This window comes from Kogia breviceps, chromosome 2 (assembly GCF_026419965.1).
Source record: "Kogia breviceps isolate mKogBre1 chromosome 2, mKogBre1 haplotype 1, whole genome shotgun sequence".
NCBI classification, from domain to species: domain Eukaryota; kingdom Metazoa; phylum Chordata; class Mammalia; order Artiodactyla; family Physeteridae; genus Kogia; species Kogia breviceps.
In genome coordinates this window covers 131,858,254-131,872,279 of record NC_081311.1, presented here as the reverse complement: position 1 = coordinate 131,872,279, position 14,026 = coordinate 131,858,254, and the positions used below count along the sequence as shown (strand labels likewise).

General features: G+C 35.3%; 1 protein-coding gene across 12 annotated transcripts in view; it reads right to left on the bottom strand.

Annotated features, from left to right (window-relative positions):
* The window catches only part of SLC4A10 (solute carrier family 4 member 10), a 303,415-nt gene that overhangs the window by 179,722 nt on the left and 109,667 nt on the right, over nt 1-14,026 (bottom strand). For all 12 annotated transcript variants that reach the window (XM_067026174.1, XM_067026178.1, XM_067026173.1 and 9 more), the window contains one exon: nt 4,252-4,333. In XM_067026174.1, coding sequence (XP_066882275.1) covers nt 4,252-4,333 — 82 coding nt within the window. The remainder of the gene's footprint in view (nt 1-4,251; nt 4,334-14,026) is intronic.

Here is a 14,026-nt window from a genome sequence, read left to right as displayed (position 1 = left end):
TGTTTCAGAATAACTGAACTCCCTAATTATCCCTGCCCCCCACCCTTCCCCCTGGTAACCATAAATTCGTTCCCTAAGTCTGTGAGTCTGTTTCTGTTTTGTAAATAAGTTCATTTGTATCATTTTTTTAGATTCCCCGCATATAAGTGATAAGGGAGTTTGGGATTGACATGTACACACTGCTATATTTAAAATGGATAATCAACAAGGACCTACTGTATAGCACAGTGAACTCTGCTCAATAAAAAAAAAAAAAAAAAAGAACTGAAGAGGCACTTGGTTATTTTTATTAGGCCCATGTGGAAACTGACCCCACCTATCCATCCATCCACCCTGGAGTTTCAGGCTCAGTACAGTGTTGCACACTCTATAATGTTATCCTTTAGTCAGATTCACTGAGAAGCAGACTCTGGAATGCATCTGTCTTATCAAGGCCTCTGCATACTTGCCACTTCATGTTCATTTGGTTAACACAGTGAACCAAAATGATGCTCTGCAGAACACCCACTCAGTCCAAATCCCTTTGGAGTCTATTATAATACAGGGTAGGAGAGTTAACCCAGCCGCAGGGCAAGACCATAAATGTATATTGTTGTACTTCCCAAGAGAATGTTTCCTTCTGGTACATCTTCTTTGTAGTAATAGAAAAAAAAAATGCATTTGCCAAATCAACAGCTGCATACCATGTACCTGTGGTCATGTTAACCTGCTCTAAAAATATTCTACATCTGAAACAGTAGCTGCAATTGATGCTATCACTTGGCAGAGTGTGCAGTAGTCCACCACCATTGTCTAGGCTTTGACAAGCTTCTGTAGTGGCCAGACTGGGACATACTTTAGATCTTTAAAGATGGCACTAATCTCTGCTATTTCCTGTCATATGCAATACTGATTTTCATTTAATATCATCGCCAAAGCAAGTATTTTCAGAGCCTTCTCACCCACTACAATAGTTCTTAATCCCACAGGCTAAGAAACCAACGTGATGGTCCTGCCAATTACCAAGTAGGTCTATTGGCATGGTTCAGGGAACAGGAAAATGATCAATGAGTGGTTCAGATTCCTCAGGAAACAGACACTGAGACAGGAATTTGTGTTCAGGGAGTTTGTTGAAGAGAGCTATCAGCAGTAACACCTGTGAGGAAATGTGGCAGTAACACCTGTGAGGAAATGTGGGCTGCAGCATTTGGTAGAAGAAGTTGAATTATGGTACATTTGCAATAAAGTCCTCAGTTGACTCCACAGGAGGCTCTGAAGCTGAGACAGCCCTTCAGAATTGTACCAAGTTGAGGCAAGACTCTAGGCCTATATACTCCTTTTCTGATAACTTATTGAATTCAGATGCCACAGGAGAGGCAGCTCCCTTCAGCTGAAGGTAATTTCTGGGGTAGCAATTTCAAATTCTAGTTAATTTAAAATAAATATCTATTGGTACATTTTATCTATGTTACTAAAGAAGCTCTTAAAAAGTGGCGCCCTATGGTAATTTTATTTTTAATTTCTTGAGGAACTTCCACACTGCTTTCCATAGCAGTTACACTATTTTACTTTCTCACCAGTAGTGCACAAGGGTTCCAATTTCTTCACGTCTTCACCAACACTTGTTATTTTCTGTTTTTTTTTTTTTTAAATAGTAACCATCCTAATGGGTTCGAGGTGATATCTCATTACAGATTTAATTTGCATTTCCTTAATAATTAGTGATGTTGAATATCTTTTCATGACCATGCTGTCCATTTGTATATCTTCCTCAGAGAAACGTCAATAGTTCAATTCTTTTTATCACTGAATAATATTCCATTGTATTGGCATACTACATAGTTTACTTATCCATTAAAGGACATCTTGGTTGCTTTCAAGTTTTGGAAATTATGAAAGAAAAAAAACCAATATGGTGGCGCCCTGGTCTTTTTCTTTAATTACACAGAAGGAGAAGCTACCACCACCCTTATCCTCAGTCATGCCACCTTTCTCTCTGGTGCTCTCCCACTTACCCACGTTACATTATATTATATGCTACCAGTTGATTTTTTCCTGAACCATGACATCCACCTCATTGCCCCTGCATTATATTCTGATTCAGGGTAATCAATCTGGGAACCACTAACAGATCTATTGATTCTTTGTATGCATCACAACAGAATCCTCCACGGCATCCTCAAATGCTGGAATGTTTACCTACTTAATATGATCTGGGAGCAGAACAAATATTAAGAAAGTCAACATAAATAAGCTTTTTCTTATTTTCTTTCAAAATTCTAAAATGTTGCCTTTGCATTCTATGATGTTAACTTCAACCACCAGTGACTAAGTCACAGTTATTCACTTCTGGGATTAAAATACCCACTATAGACATCAGCAAACAGAACAAAATCTGATTTTGTTGGCAAAATCTGTTTTGCCAACCAGAAATCTCTTTTAAGAAGCATTGTACACTGTTATGTGTATTCCCAGTAAAAAGAAACGTATGTAATACATGTTGATACAACAGTTAAAGTGACTTTATTAAATCTTATTTTTGTATTATGTATTTTCCATTCAAAGGGACCATTTAGTATTTTACTGTAATTATTTACAAATTACTGTTAACTGCTAATTATCTGTGTGTGGATTATCAATCACAATCTTTAAGCCCAAGATGATGTTTCACTGGAATTGAGTACATTTTTACACTAAATTCTTGATTTATTAGGTTTTCTTGTGTGAGTTTAGTGAATATAAGCATAGCTTAAGTCATGGTATGACATAGTAGGACAGTAATAAATCTAAAGAAAAATTCACTTTATATTAGACATTACTGGGTTAGATTTTTCAAGTTTCTGCTTCCTTCAATTTGTGTAATGAATATGGATAGCATGCAAATTACTACGCCTGCCCAGTAAGTATAACCTTTCCAGACCTTGGGTGCTTTCTGTGCATCAAGCAAAATGTCAAACACACAGTGGGTATAGTTGTTGAAAGTAGTCTCTAAATAGTATGTTAACTCTTCTGTTATTTAATTGTTGTAACTAAATATAAGACCCAATAATGAATTTAACTGTAATTTAAGTGGCTACAATTCTTAAGGGGAATGAACATTTACTTTTCAGCTGCTGTAGATTATTAGGAGCTATCTCTGATTAGTTTAACTTAAGATGATTTGAGTTTCACTTTTTTTTTTTTTTTTTTTTTGGTGATACGCGGGCCTCTCACCGCTGTGGCCTCTCCCGTTGCGGAGCACAGGCTCTGGACGCGCAGGCTCAGCGGCCATGGCTCACGGGCCCAGCCGCTCCGCGGCACGTGGGATCTTCCCAGACCGGGGCACGAACCCGCGTCCCCTGCATCGGCAGGCGGACTCTCAACCACTGCGCCACCGGGAAAGCCCTGAGTTTCACTTTTCAACAAAAAGATGAAAAACACCACATACCTTGTATCTCACTAGTAATAATTTCTTGTTAAAAAATTAAAATGAACTAATGGCATGTATACATTAAATTGCAGTGGAATAATAATTGTCAATACTTATGTAACTCTTAGGCCAGGTACTATTCTAAGTATTTTTCCCTTATTTCTCATAAAAATTTAGGAAATATATTCCACTGTTATCCTTATTTTAACAACAGAGAAAACAGGTGCAGAGAAGTTAACTAATTAGCTAAAGCTTCCATAACAAATAAGGGATAGAAGTGATATTTGAATCCAGTACAGTCTGGTTTCAGAGCCTCTATACTTTACCAGCTGCTGGACCATACTACCTTCCTGTTGAATTAGCTGACCTTATTCCTGTTGAAGAGAACACATACAAATGATGCCTCCAGCCCTCTCTCATATATATCTCAGTAAAACTAGAATACCAATTGTCCTTAACTCCCTTCCAGTGACAGCCTACTCTGACAACATAGGGTGAATTAGATGCCCCTTCTGTCCTCCCCCATCACATAACACCCAATATGCTGGTCTGTCAATAATTTTTTTCTTTTCACTCCCCAATTAATTGTAATTCCTTGAAGGAAGGATTATTGAAAGACTGGCACACAACACAGTACAGGAATATAGGAGAGGTTCAATAAATGTCTGTTGAACAAATTAATGCTTCTCATTGTTTGCAGGACTGACTATTGGCACTCCAGAGTACACCAAAACAGTCATATCCACCCCACCACCACCACCATTATTACTCTGATATCAACTTTTGCAGTTCTCCACATTGCAACAAACTTCATATTTCTCTTTGAAACACCAATAGGTATCCCCCCACCAAAATAGTCTTACCTTCTAAATCTTCTTTCTCAAAGTGTGTTTTGAGAATAGAACGAGTTCCACCTCTATCCACAACTGCCTCTTCATCATTTCTCTATAGAATAGAGAGAAAGAAGACGAAATGATAGTATATAGATTCTCTTAATTTCAGCAAATAAACTTTAATGTGATCTAATAATTTAGGGGTTTAATTCAGTAACATAAACCTACTTGTACATGACTATTCTACTTGATTATCAAGAGTTAGTTTACAAAAGACTAAGATTAATTTGACCACACATTCAGAGAAGGAATGTCATTTGATTTTCCATGAAACTGAAGGCAGTCAAACATTCCAGTTGGCATCATTTGTTAGTGAGGTGAAAACTAGAAAACAGTTATCCTGTCAATTTAGTAACATGTATTTTTATCTCTGATAAAGAATTCTTGTTAACAAGATGACATTTTGAACTATACAAGGAAAATATGAAAATCATTAGTGCTATGTCAGGGAGAAATAATTCCATTGCCATTATAAATGGGGTTTGGGGGAACTAATCTCTTGAAAGCAATTAGTAGCAATTACTAGGTAAACTAAAACTCTAATGACTTTGTTTCAGTATAATGCATTTTATTCGAACTAAACTGTAAATTACAATCATGTACATTAAACCTTCATTCAGTTTCTATAATTTTTTTTGCGTATTTAGAAGGGCTGGGCATAGGCTTTGTCTTCTGAACACTGTACACATAACTCAAAATAGTATACTCAGTGATTTGGTACCCAATAAAATAATGGGGGAGGTGTGAGCATAATCCATTTTGACCATGCAGGAGTGGACAAAATATGAAATACTTAATGAAATGAAATACAAATTATTTACAACTTTTATCTGTGAACACCCCGATAAAAATTGCCTTAAAAGTGAATACCGAGTACAAAAGGAGAAATGAAAAGGTAGACTAAAGTTGAATGAAACCTTTCAAGATCTATTTCTAAGTCTATTCTAGTTTATTACTATTAGAAAAGTAAAAGATTTTTGTTTCTTCTTTGAAAGTTTTTTAATTCCTGAACATAATCTTAATAAAGATTTGTCCTCCATGTTGACAAATCAGTATTTTCAACTGCAGGAGTATAGATATATTTCAGCCTAAAAAGATCAGCTCTCATATGCTTCAAATGCAGCACAATATGCAGCAGAAGGACATGTTTTATAGCCTATAGTCCTGTTGTCTTTCTGTCAACTTGTACTGACACAAGTCAGGGTAAAGTCTTTGAAATCAGAGTTAGATAAACTTACACTATAAATGAGAGAAAATGAGGGAAAAAATTAAAATGAAGATAGATTTCAGAACCCATTGATCTTCTGTTTGGCAAAGTTTAAGAAAATCTGTTGGTTTAACCAATAATAGCAATAGAAAAACTAAAGTTGAGACTTTTATAATTTTCCTGAACCAGATAAATGCAAGTTTCAGCCTATTTTGAATCTGTTCTTGATACATTTACAAATCAAATTTACCCTCTGTGCAAGACATTTTCAAATATATGTCACACTAGAATACAACTCTGCCCTCTGGGGTGTTGTTAGGAAGAATGCCAAAAACTAAGTCATGCATCCTTGTTCAAAGGTCAGAAGGAACACTATTCTAATATAACTCAAAATGGCAGTCCCTGAAAACAACTGCAAAATGGAAAGCTTATATAGAATACATGAAGATGTTTCCCCCTATACAATAAATATTTGATTTTGATTTCAAGGACCTGAATCATTTTCAGCTTATACAAAATGATTTTTCCCTTTATTTATATAAAGCATGTATACTGTCCATGTAGAAAAGATAATTCTGTTGAATCACTAATGTTGAGATATTGAGAGAAAATGAAATTTTGCAGCAGAAGTAGAAATGGAATCTAAATAAGAAATAGCTGATTATTTCATTACTATGCAGGTTACAAGAAGAAGTGACCTAATTTTAATTTTTCTTTAAAAGATAAAGAACTAGAAGCTAGAATATGAATATAACTCAATGTAAGTGACTCATTTTGTAGTTTCATATTATCCTCTTTAAATACTCTCTGGATGTTCCATATTTTCAGCTGAAAATTCCCAAGATACAGATTAATTTTAATACATATACTGAAATTCCTCTACTTTGGCTATAGCTCAAAAGATCACTTCAATATTATTCAAGACTTTTTAGCAGAATATTTCCCTTTCCCCTTATTACCAAGAGCAAGTAAATATGAGGTGTGATGATGGGAATGCAGAGGGACTTATGGCACTGGGTGCCAGTCTATGCAGTAATAGAGCAATAAGATACATTTTCACTTCATTTTGAACCGTTTCTATCTTTAGAATTGGTGAACATCAAATATATTAATGCACCCTAATTTCCATATGTATTTACTCACCTAGGAACAAATTTTAGCACTGTGTAGGGAGAGAACACATAAATATATTACATTGCCTTTCAATACAATTCACCCTTACTACACTGTTGGGTAAAAGTTTATAAGATAATTGAGTCTAGTAAATAGTATTGTGTTGGGATATATATTTCTCAATATGGGCCACGTTCCCCTCAAATTTAAAACATTGCCCATATTGAGAAATATATATCCCAACACAGTCACATATTCATATATATGTAATCAAAACAAAAGTTTCACAAACCAGTATTTACTCTTAGTATAAAAAATGCACTCTGATATTTTCTGTTCCAGGTATACTATTTCATTTAGAAGTCCTAGTCACTACCCATTAAGTTTATTTCAGGACTGAAAAATGGCTTGTGACATGCAATTTGTAAAACATTGGTATAGACTATGGCCCTGGGACAGACTAACAGTAACTAATTCACACAGAAATTTCTTCTAGACTTGTTTGTAAATATCATTAGCTCTATGAATATGTAAAAATCACCTTTTTCTGATTTACCATAGCTCTTGAGCAGAGCCATCAATGAAATAAACTTTTCTAGTTTTACAAACCAAAATCTAACAGTAATCTTGTGAGCAGGAAAATTCAAACTTTTTCATATCCTTTTAATTCTCATCTCATTTGAAAATGAATAGAGGAGAAAGCAGTTTATTTTCAATTCAGAATTCTTTCTTCCTTAGAACTATCATATCATTTTTAAAAAGTAACCACTTTTTCTGCCTTTTTTCTTAGGTATTAGATATTAGGATAGTATTGTGTGCTGTATACTCTCCACTAACCCTTACAGATCCACTTTCCACTCTTATTCACCATGCTCTGTGTCTTTACAGACTGCACAGCTAGGATCCCTTGCCTTTTAGCTTCCTATTGAGTTCAGCTAATGAGAGATAATGACAGAAGACTATAGAGTTGGGAGGAGAGAAACATGGCCCCTGTTAGACCATAGTTTGGCAACGGTCTGTGATCTTCTATCAAACACCAAAGCGCTTGTCACGTGACTCTTCTACAGCTATAGATCCTGCTGGTTTGCATTAACTGCTCCCCCACCTTGCTCCTTTAGGCCTAGAAATAGTGACAGTTTCTGACTGTTGCAGGTTTCTGGGATTTCACTAACCCTCGCTGATTACACTTTATCCTGTGTACACTTTAAAAAAAAATTTTTATTGTAGTATAGTTGATTTACAATGTTGTGTTAGTTACTGCTGTACAGCAAAAAGTTATACATATACATACATCCACTCTTTTAAAAATTCTTTTCCCACACAGGCCATTACAGAGTATTGAGTAGAGTTCTCTGTGCTATACAGTAGGTCCTTATTAGTTACCTATTTTATATATAGTAGTGTGTATATATCAATCCCAATCAGTCCTTTCATTAAATTCTTTTTACCACCCTTCTTGAGTGACCATCTCTTTCTTGCTATGACCCTGATTTACATGTCACATTTATTTCAATGATTAACAACCATGATATCAAGTTTCATAGAGATGAACATATATTCAAAGTGGTAACCTACATACATAACTTTGACTAAGAAATATCTATCAAAAAATACTGTTGAATGTTTAATTAATACAATTATTTATTTTGCTTTTATCTTTTGCCTTTAGGAGACAGACCCCCCAAAAATATTACTACCATTTATGTGAAAAAGCATTCTGCCTATGTTCTCTTCTAGGAGTTTTATGGTTTCAAGTCTTATATTTAGGTCTTTAATTTATTTTGAGTTTTTGTGTATGGTGTGAGGAAATGTTCTAATCTCATTCTTTTACATGTAGATCTCCAGTTTTCCCAGCACCACTTATTGAAGAGACTGTCTTTTCTCTAATTGCTTTTTGCCTCCTTTGTCATAGACTAATTGACCATAGTCACATGGATCTATTTCTGGGTTATCTATTCTGATCCATTCATCTATGTGTTCATTTTTGTGCCACTACCATGCTGTTTTGATTTCTGTAGCTTTGTAGTTTAGTCTGAAGTCAGGGAGAATGATACCTGCAGCTTTATTCTTTTCTCTCAAGATTGCTTTAGCAGCATTATTTGCAATAGCCACGATATGGAGGTAACCCAAGTGTCCATCAACAGATGACTAGATAAAGAACATGTGGTATGTATATATATATATATATATATATATATATGTATACACATATATAATGTATAATATATATAAAGAAATATTACTCAGCCATAAAAAAAGAATGAAATTCTGCCATTTGCAATTATGTGCATGGACCTAGAGAGTATTATGCTTAGTGAAATAAATCAGACAGAGAAAGACAAATACTGTGTTTTCACTTACATGTGAAATCTAAAAAAATAAAATGAATGCATAAAACAAAACAGAAACAGACTCACAGATATAGAAAACAAACTAGTGGGTACCAGTGGGGAGAGGGAAGGGGGAGGGGCAAGAGAGGGGTATGGAATTAAGAAGATACAAAATACTATGTATAAAATAGATAAGTGGGAGACATTCAAGATGGCAGAGGAATAAGATGTGGAGATCACCTTCCTCCCCACAAATACATCAGAAACACATCTACATGTGGAACAACTCCTACAGAACACCTACTGAATGCTGGCAGAAGACCTCAGACTTCCCAAAAGATATATATTTTTTTCCCTTTTCTCTTTTTGTGAGTGTGTACATGTATGTGATTTTGTCTGTATAGCTTTGCTTTTACCATTTCTCCTAGGGTTCTGTCTGTCCGTTTTTTGTTTGTTTCTTTGTTTGTTTGTTTACTATAGTTTTTAGCACTTGTTATTATTGGTGGATTTCATTTTTGGTTTGGTTACTCTCTTCTTTTTTTGGATACTTTATAATATGTTTACTTTTAATAATATGTTATTTTTTATTTTAATAACTTTCTTTTCTATTTTTCCTTCCTTCCTTCCCACTTTCCTTCCTTCCTTCTTTCCTTTCCTTCCTTTCCTTCTGAGCTGTGTGGCTTGATAGTCTTCATGCTCTGGCCAGGTGTCAGGCCTGTGCCTCTGAGGTGGGAGAGCCGAGTTCAGGACATTGGTTCACCAGAGACCTCCTGGCTCCACATAATATCAAACAGTGAAAGCTCTCCCAGAGATCTCCATCTCAATGCTAAGACCCAGATTCTCTCAATGACCAGGAAGCTACAGTGCTAGACACCCTGTGCCAAACAAATAGTAAGACAGGAACACAAGCCCACCCATTATCAGAGAGGATGCCTAAAATCATAATAAGGTCACAGACACCCCAAAACACACCACTGGATGTGGTCCTGCCCACCAGAAAGATATGATCCAGCCTCATCTACCAGAACACAGGCACTAGTACCCTCCACCAAGAAGCCTACACAACCAACTGAACCATAATTAGCCATTGGGGGCAGACACCAAAACCAACGGGAACTACGAACCTGCAGACTGTAAAAAGGAGACCTCCAACTCAGTAAGTTAAGCAAAATGAGAAGACAGAGGAACACACACAGATGATGAAGGGGCAAGGTAAAAAGCCACCAGACCAAACAAATGAAGAGGAAATAGGCAGACTACCTGAAAAACAATTCAGAGTAAAGATGACACAAAATCTTGGAAATAGAATGGAGAAAATACAAGAAACGTTTAACAAGGACCTAGAAGAATTAAAGAGAAAGCAATGATGAACAACACAATAAATGAAATTAAAAATTTTCTAGAAGGAATCAATAGCAGAATAACTGAGGCAGAAGAACGGATAAGTGACCTGGAAGATAAAATAGTGGAAAAAACTACCGCAGAGTTGAATAAAGAAAAAAGAATGAAAAGAATTGAGGACTGTCTCAGAGACCACTGGGACAACATTAAATGCACCAACATTCGAATTATAGGGGTCCCAGAAGAAGAAGAGAAAAAGAAAAGGACTGAGAAAATATTTGAAGAGATTATAGTTGAAAATTTATTTAATATGGGAAAGGAAATAGTCAATCAAGTCCAGGTAGGATAAATACAAGGAGAAGCAAGCCAAGACACATATTAATCAAACTACCAAAATTAAATACAAAAAAAAAATATTAAAAGCAGCAAGGGAAAAACAACAAACAATATACAAGGGAAACACCATAAGGTTAACAGCTGATCTTTCAGCAGAAACTCTGCAAGCCAGAAGGTAGTGGCAAGACATATTTAGAGTGAGGAAAGGGAAAAACCTACAACCAAGATTACTCTACCTAGCAGGGATCTCATTCAGATTCGACAGTGAGATTAAAATCTTAACAGACAAGCAAAAGCTAAGAGAATTCAGCACCACCAAACCAGCTCTACAACAAATGCTAAAGGAACTTCTCTAGGTAGGAAACACAAGAGAAGGGAAAGAGGTACAATAACAAAACTAAAACAATTTTTAAAAATGGTAATAGGAACATACATATCGAAAACCACCTTAAATGTAAATGGATTAAATGCTCTAACCAAAAGACACAAACTGGCTGAATGGATACAAAAACAAGACCTGTAAATATGCTGTCTACAAGAGACCCACTTCAGACCTAGGGACACATACAGACTGAAAGTGAGGGAATGGAAAAAGATATTCCATCCAAATGGAAATCAAAAGAAAGCTGGACTAGCAATTCTCATATCAGACAAAATAGACTTTAAAATAAAGGCTATTACAAGAGACAAAGAGGGACACTACATAATGATCAAGGGATCAATCCAAGAAAGAGATAGAACAATTGTAAATATTTATGCACACAACATAGGAGCACCTCGATACATCAAGCAAATGCTAAGAGCCAAAAAAGGGGGAATTGACAGTAACACAATCATAATAGGGGACTTTAACACCCCACTTTCACCAATGGACAGATCATCCAAAATGAAAATAAATATGGAAACACAAGCTTTAAATAATACATTAAACAAGATGGACCTAATTGATATTTGTGGTACATTCCATCCAAAAACAACAGAATACACTTTCTTCTCAAGTGCTCATGGAACATTCTCCAGGATAGACCATATATTGGGTCACAAATCAAGCCCTGGTAAATTTAAGAAAATTGAAATCATATCAAGTATGTTTTCCGATCACAACACTATGAGATGAGATATAAATTACAGGAAAAAATCTGTAAAAAATACAAACACATGGAGGCTAAACAACACATTATTAAATAACCAAGAGATCACTGAAGATCAAAGAGTAAATCAAAAAATACCTAGAAACAAATGACAGTGAAAACACAATGACCCAAAACCTACAGGATGCAGCAAAAGCAGTTTAAGAGGGAAGTTTATAGCAATACAATCCTACCTTAAGAAACAAGAAACATGTCAAATAAACCTAACCTTATACCTAAAGCAATTAAAGAAAGAAAAACAACAACAAAAAACCCTAAAGTTAGCAGAAGGAAAGAAATCATAAAGATCAGATCAGAAATAAATGAAAAAGAAATGAAGGAAACAAGAGCAAAGATCAATAAAACTAAAAGCTGGTTTTTGAGAAGACAAATTGATAAACCATTAGCCAAACTCATCAAGAAAAACAGAGAGGACTCAAATCAGTAGAAATAGAAATGAAAAAGGAGAAGTAACAACTGATACTGCAGAAATACAAAGGATCATAGAGATTACTATTACTACAAGAAACTATATGCCAATAAAATGGACAACCTGGAAGAAATGGATAAATTCTTAAAAAAGCACAACCTTCTGAGACTGAACCAGGAAGAAATAGAAAATATAAACAGACCAATCACAGGCAATGAAATTGAGACTGTGATTAAAAATCTTCCAACAAACAAAAGCCAGGACCAGATGGCTTCAAAGGTGAATTCTAACAAACATTTAGAGAAGAGCAAACACCTATCCTTCTCAAACTCTTCCAAAATATAGCAGAGGAAGGAACACTCCCAAACTCATTCTATGAGGCCACCATCACCCTGATATCAAAACCAGACAAAGATGTCACAAAGAAAGAAAACTACAGGCCAATATCACTGATGAACATAGATGCAAAAATCCTCAACAAAATCCTAGCAAAGCAAAAATCCTCAACAAAATCCTAGCAAACAGAATCCAACAGCACATTAAAAGTGATCAAGTGGAGTTTATCCCAGGAATATAAAGATTCTTCAATATATGCAAATCAATCAGTGTGATACACCACATTAACAAACTGAAGGAGAAAAACCACATGATCATCTCAATAGATGCAGAAAAAGCTTTCAACAAAATTCAACACCGATTTATGATAAAAACCCTCCAGAAAGTAGGCATAGACGGAACTTACCTCAACATAATAGAGGGCATATATGACAAACCCACATCCAACATCTTTCTCAATGGTGAAAAACTGAAACCATTTCCTCTAAGATCAGGAACGAGACAAGGTTTTCCACTCTCACCACTCTTATTCAACATAAGTTTGAAGTTTTATCCACAGCAATCAGAGAAGAAAAAGAAATAAAAGAAATCCAAATCAGAAAAGAGGAAGTAAAACTGTCACTGTTTGCAGATGACATGATACTATACATAGAGAATCCTAAAGATGCTACCAGAAAACTACTAGAGCTAATCATTGAATTTGGTAAAGTAGCAGGATAGAAAATCAATGCACAGAAATCTCTTGCATTCCTCTACACTAATGACGAAAAATCTGAAAGAGAAATTAAGGAAACACTCTCATTTACCATTTCAACAAAAAGAATAAAATATCTAGGAATAAACCTACCTAAGGAGACAAAAGACCTGTATGCAGAAAACTATAAGACACTGATGAAACAAATTAAAGATGATACAAACAGACGGAGAGATATACCATGTTCCTGGATGGAAGAATCAACATTTTGAAAATGACGATACTCCTCAAGGCAATCTACATATCAATGCAATCCCTATCAAACTCCCAATGGCATTTTTCACAGAACTAGAACAAAAAGTTTCAACATAAGTGTGGAAACAAAAAAGACCCTGAATAACCAAAGCAATCTTGAAAAAGAAAAACGGAGCTGGAGGAATCAAGCTTCCTGACTTCAGACTATACTACAAAGCTACAATAATCAAGACAGTATGGTACTGGCACAAAAACAGAAATATAGATCAATGGAACAGGATAGAAAGCCCAGAGATAAACCCACACACATATGGTCACCTTATCTTTGATAAAGGAGGCAAGAATATACAGTGGAGAAAAGACAGCTTCTTAAATAACTGGTGCTGGGAAAACTGGACAGCTACATTTAAAAGAATGAAATTAGAACACTCCCTAACACCATACACAAAAATAAACTCAAAATGGATTAAAGACCTAAATGTAAGGCCAGACACTATCAAACTCTTAGTGGAAAACATAGGCAGAACAAACTATGACATAAATCACAGCAAGATCCTTTTTGACCCACCTCTT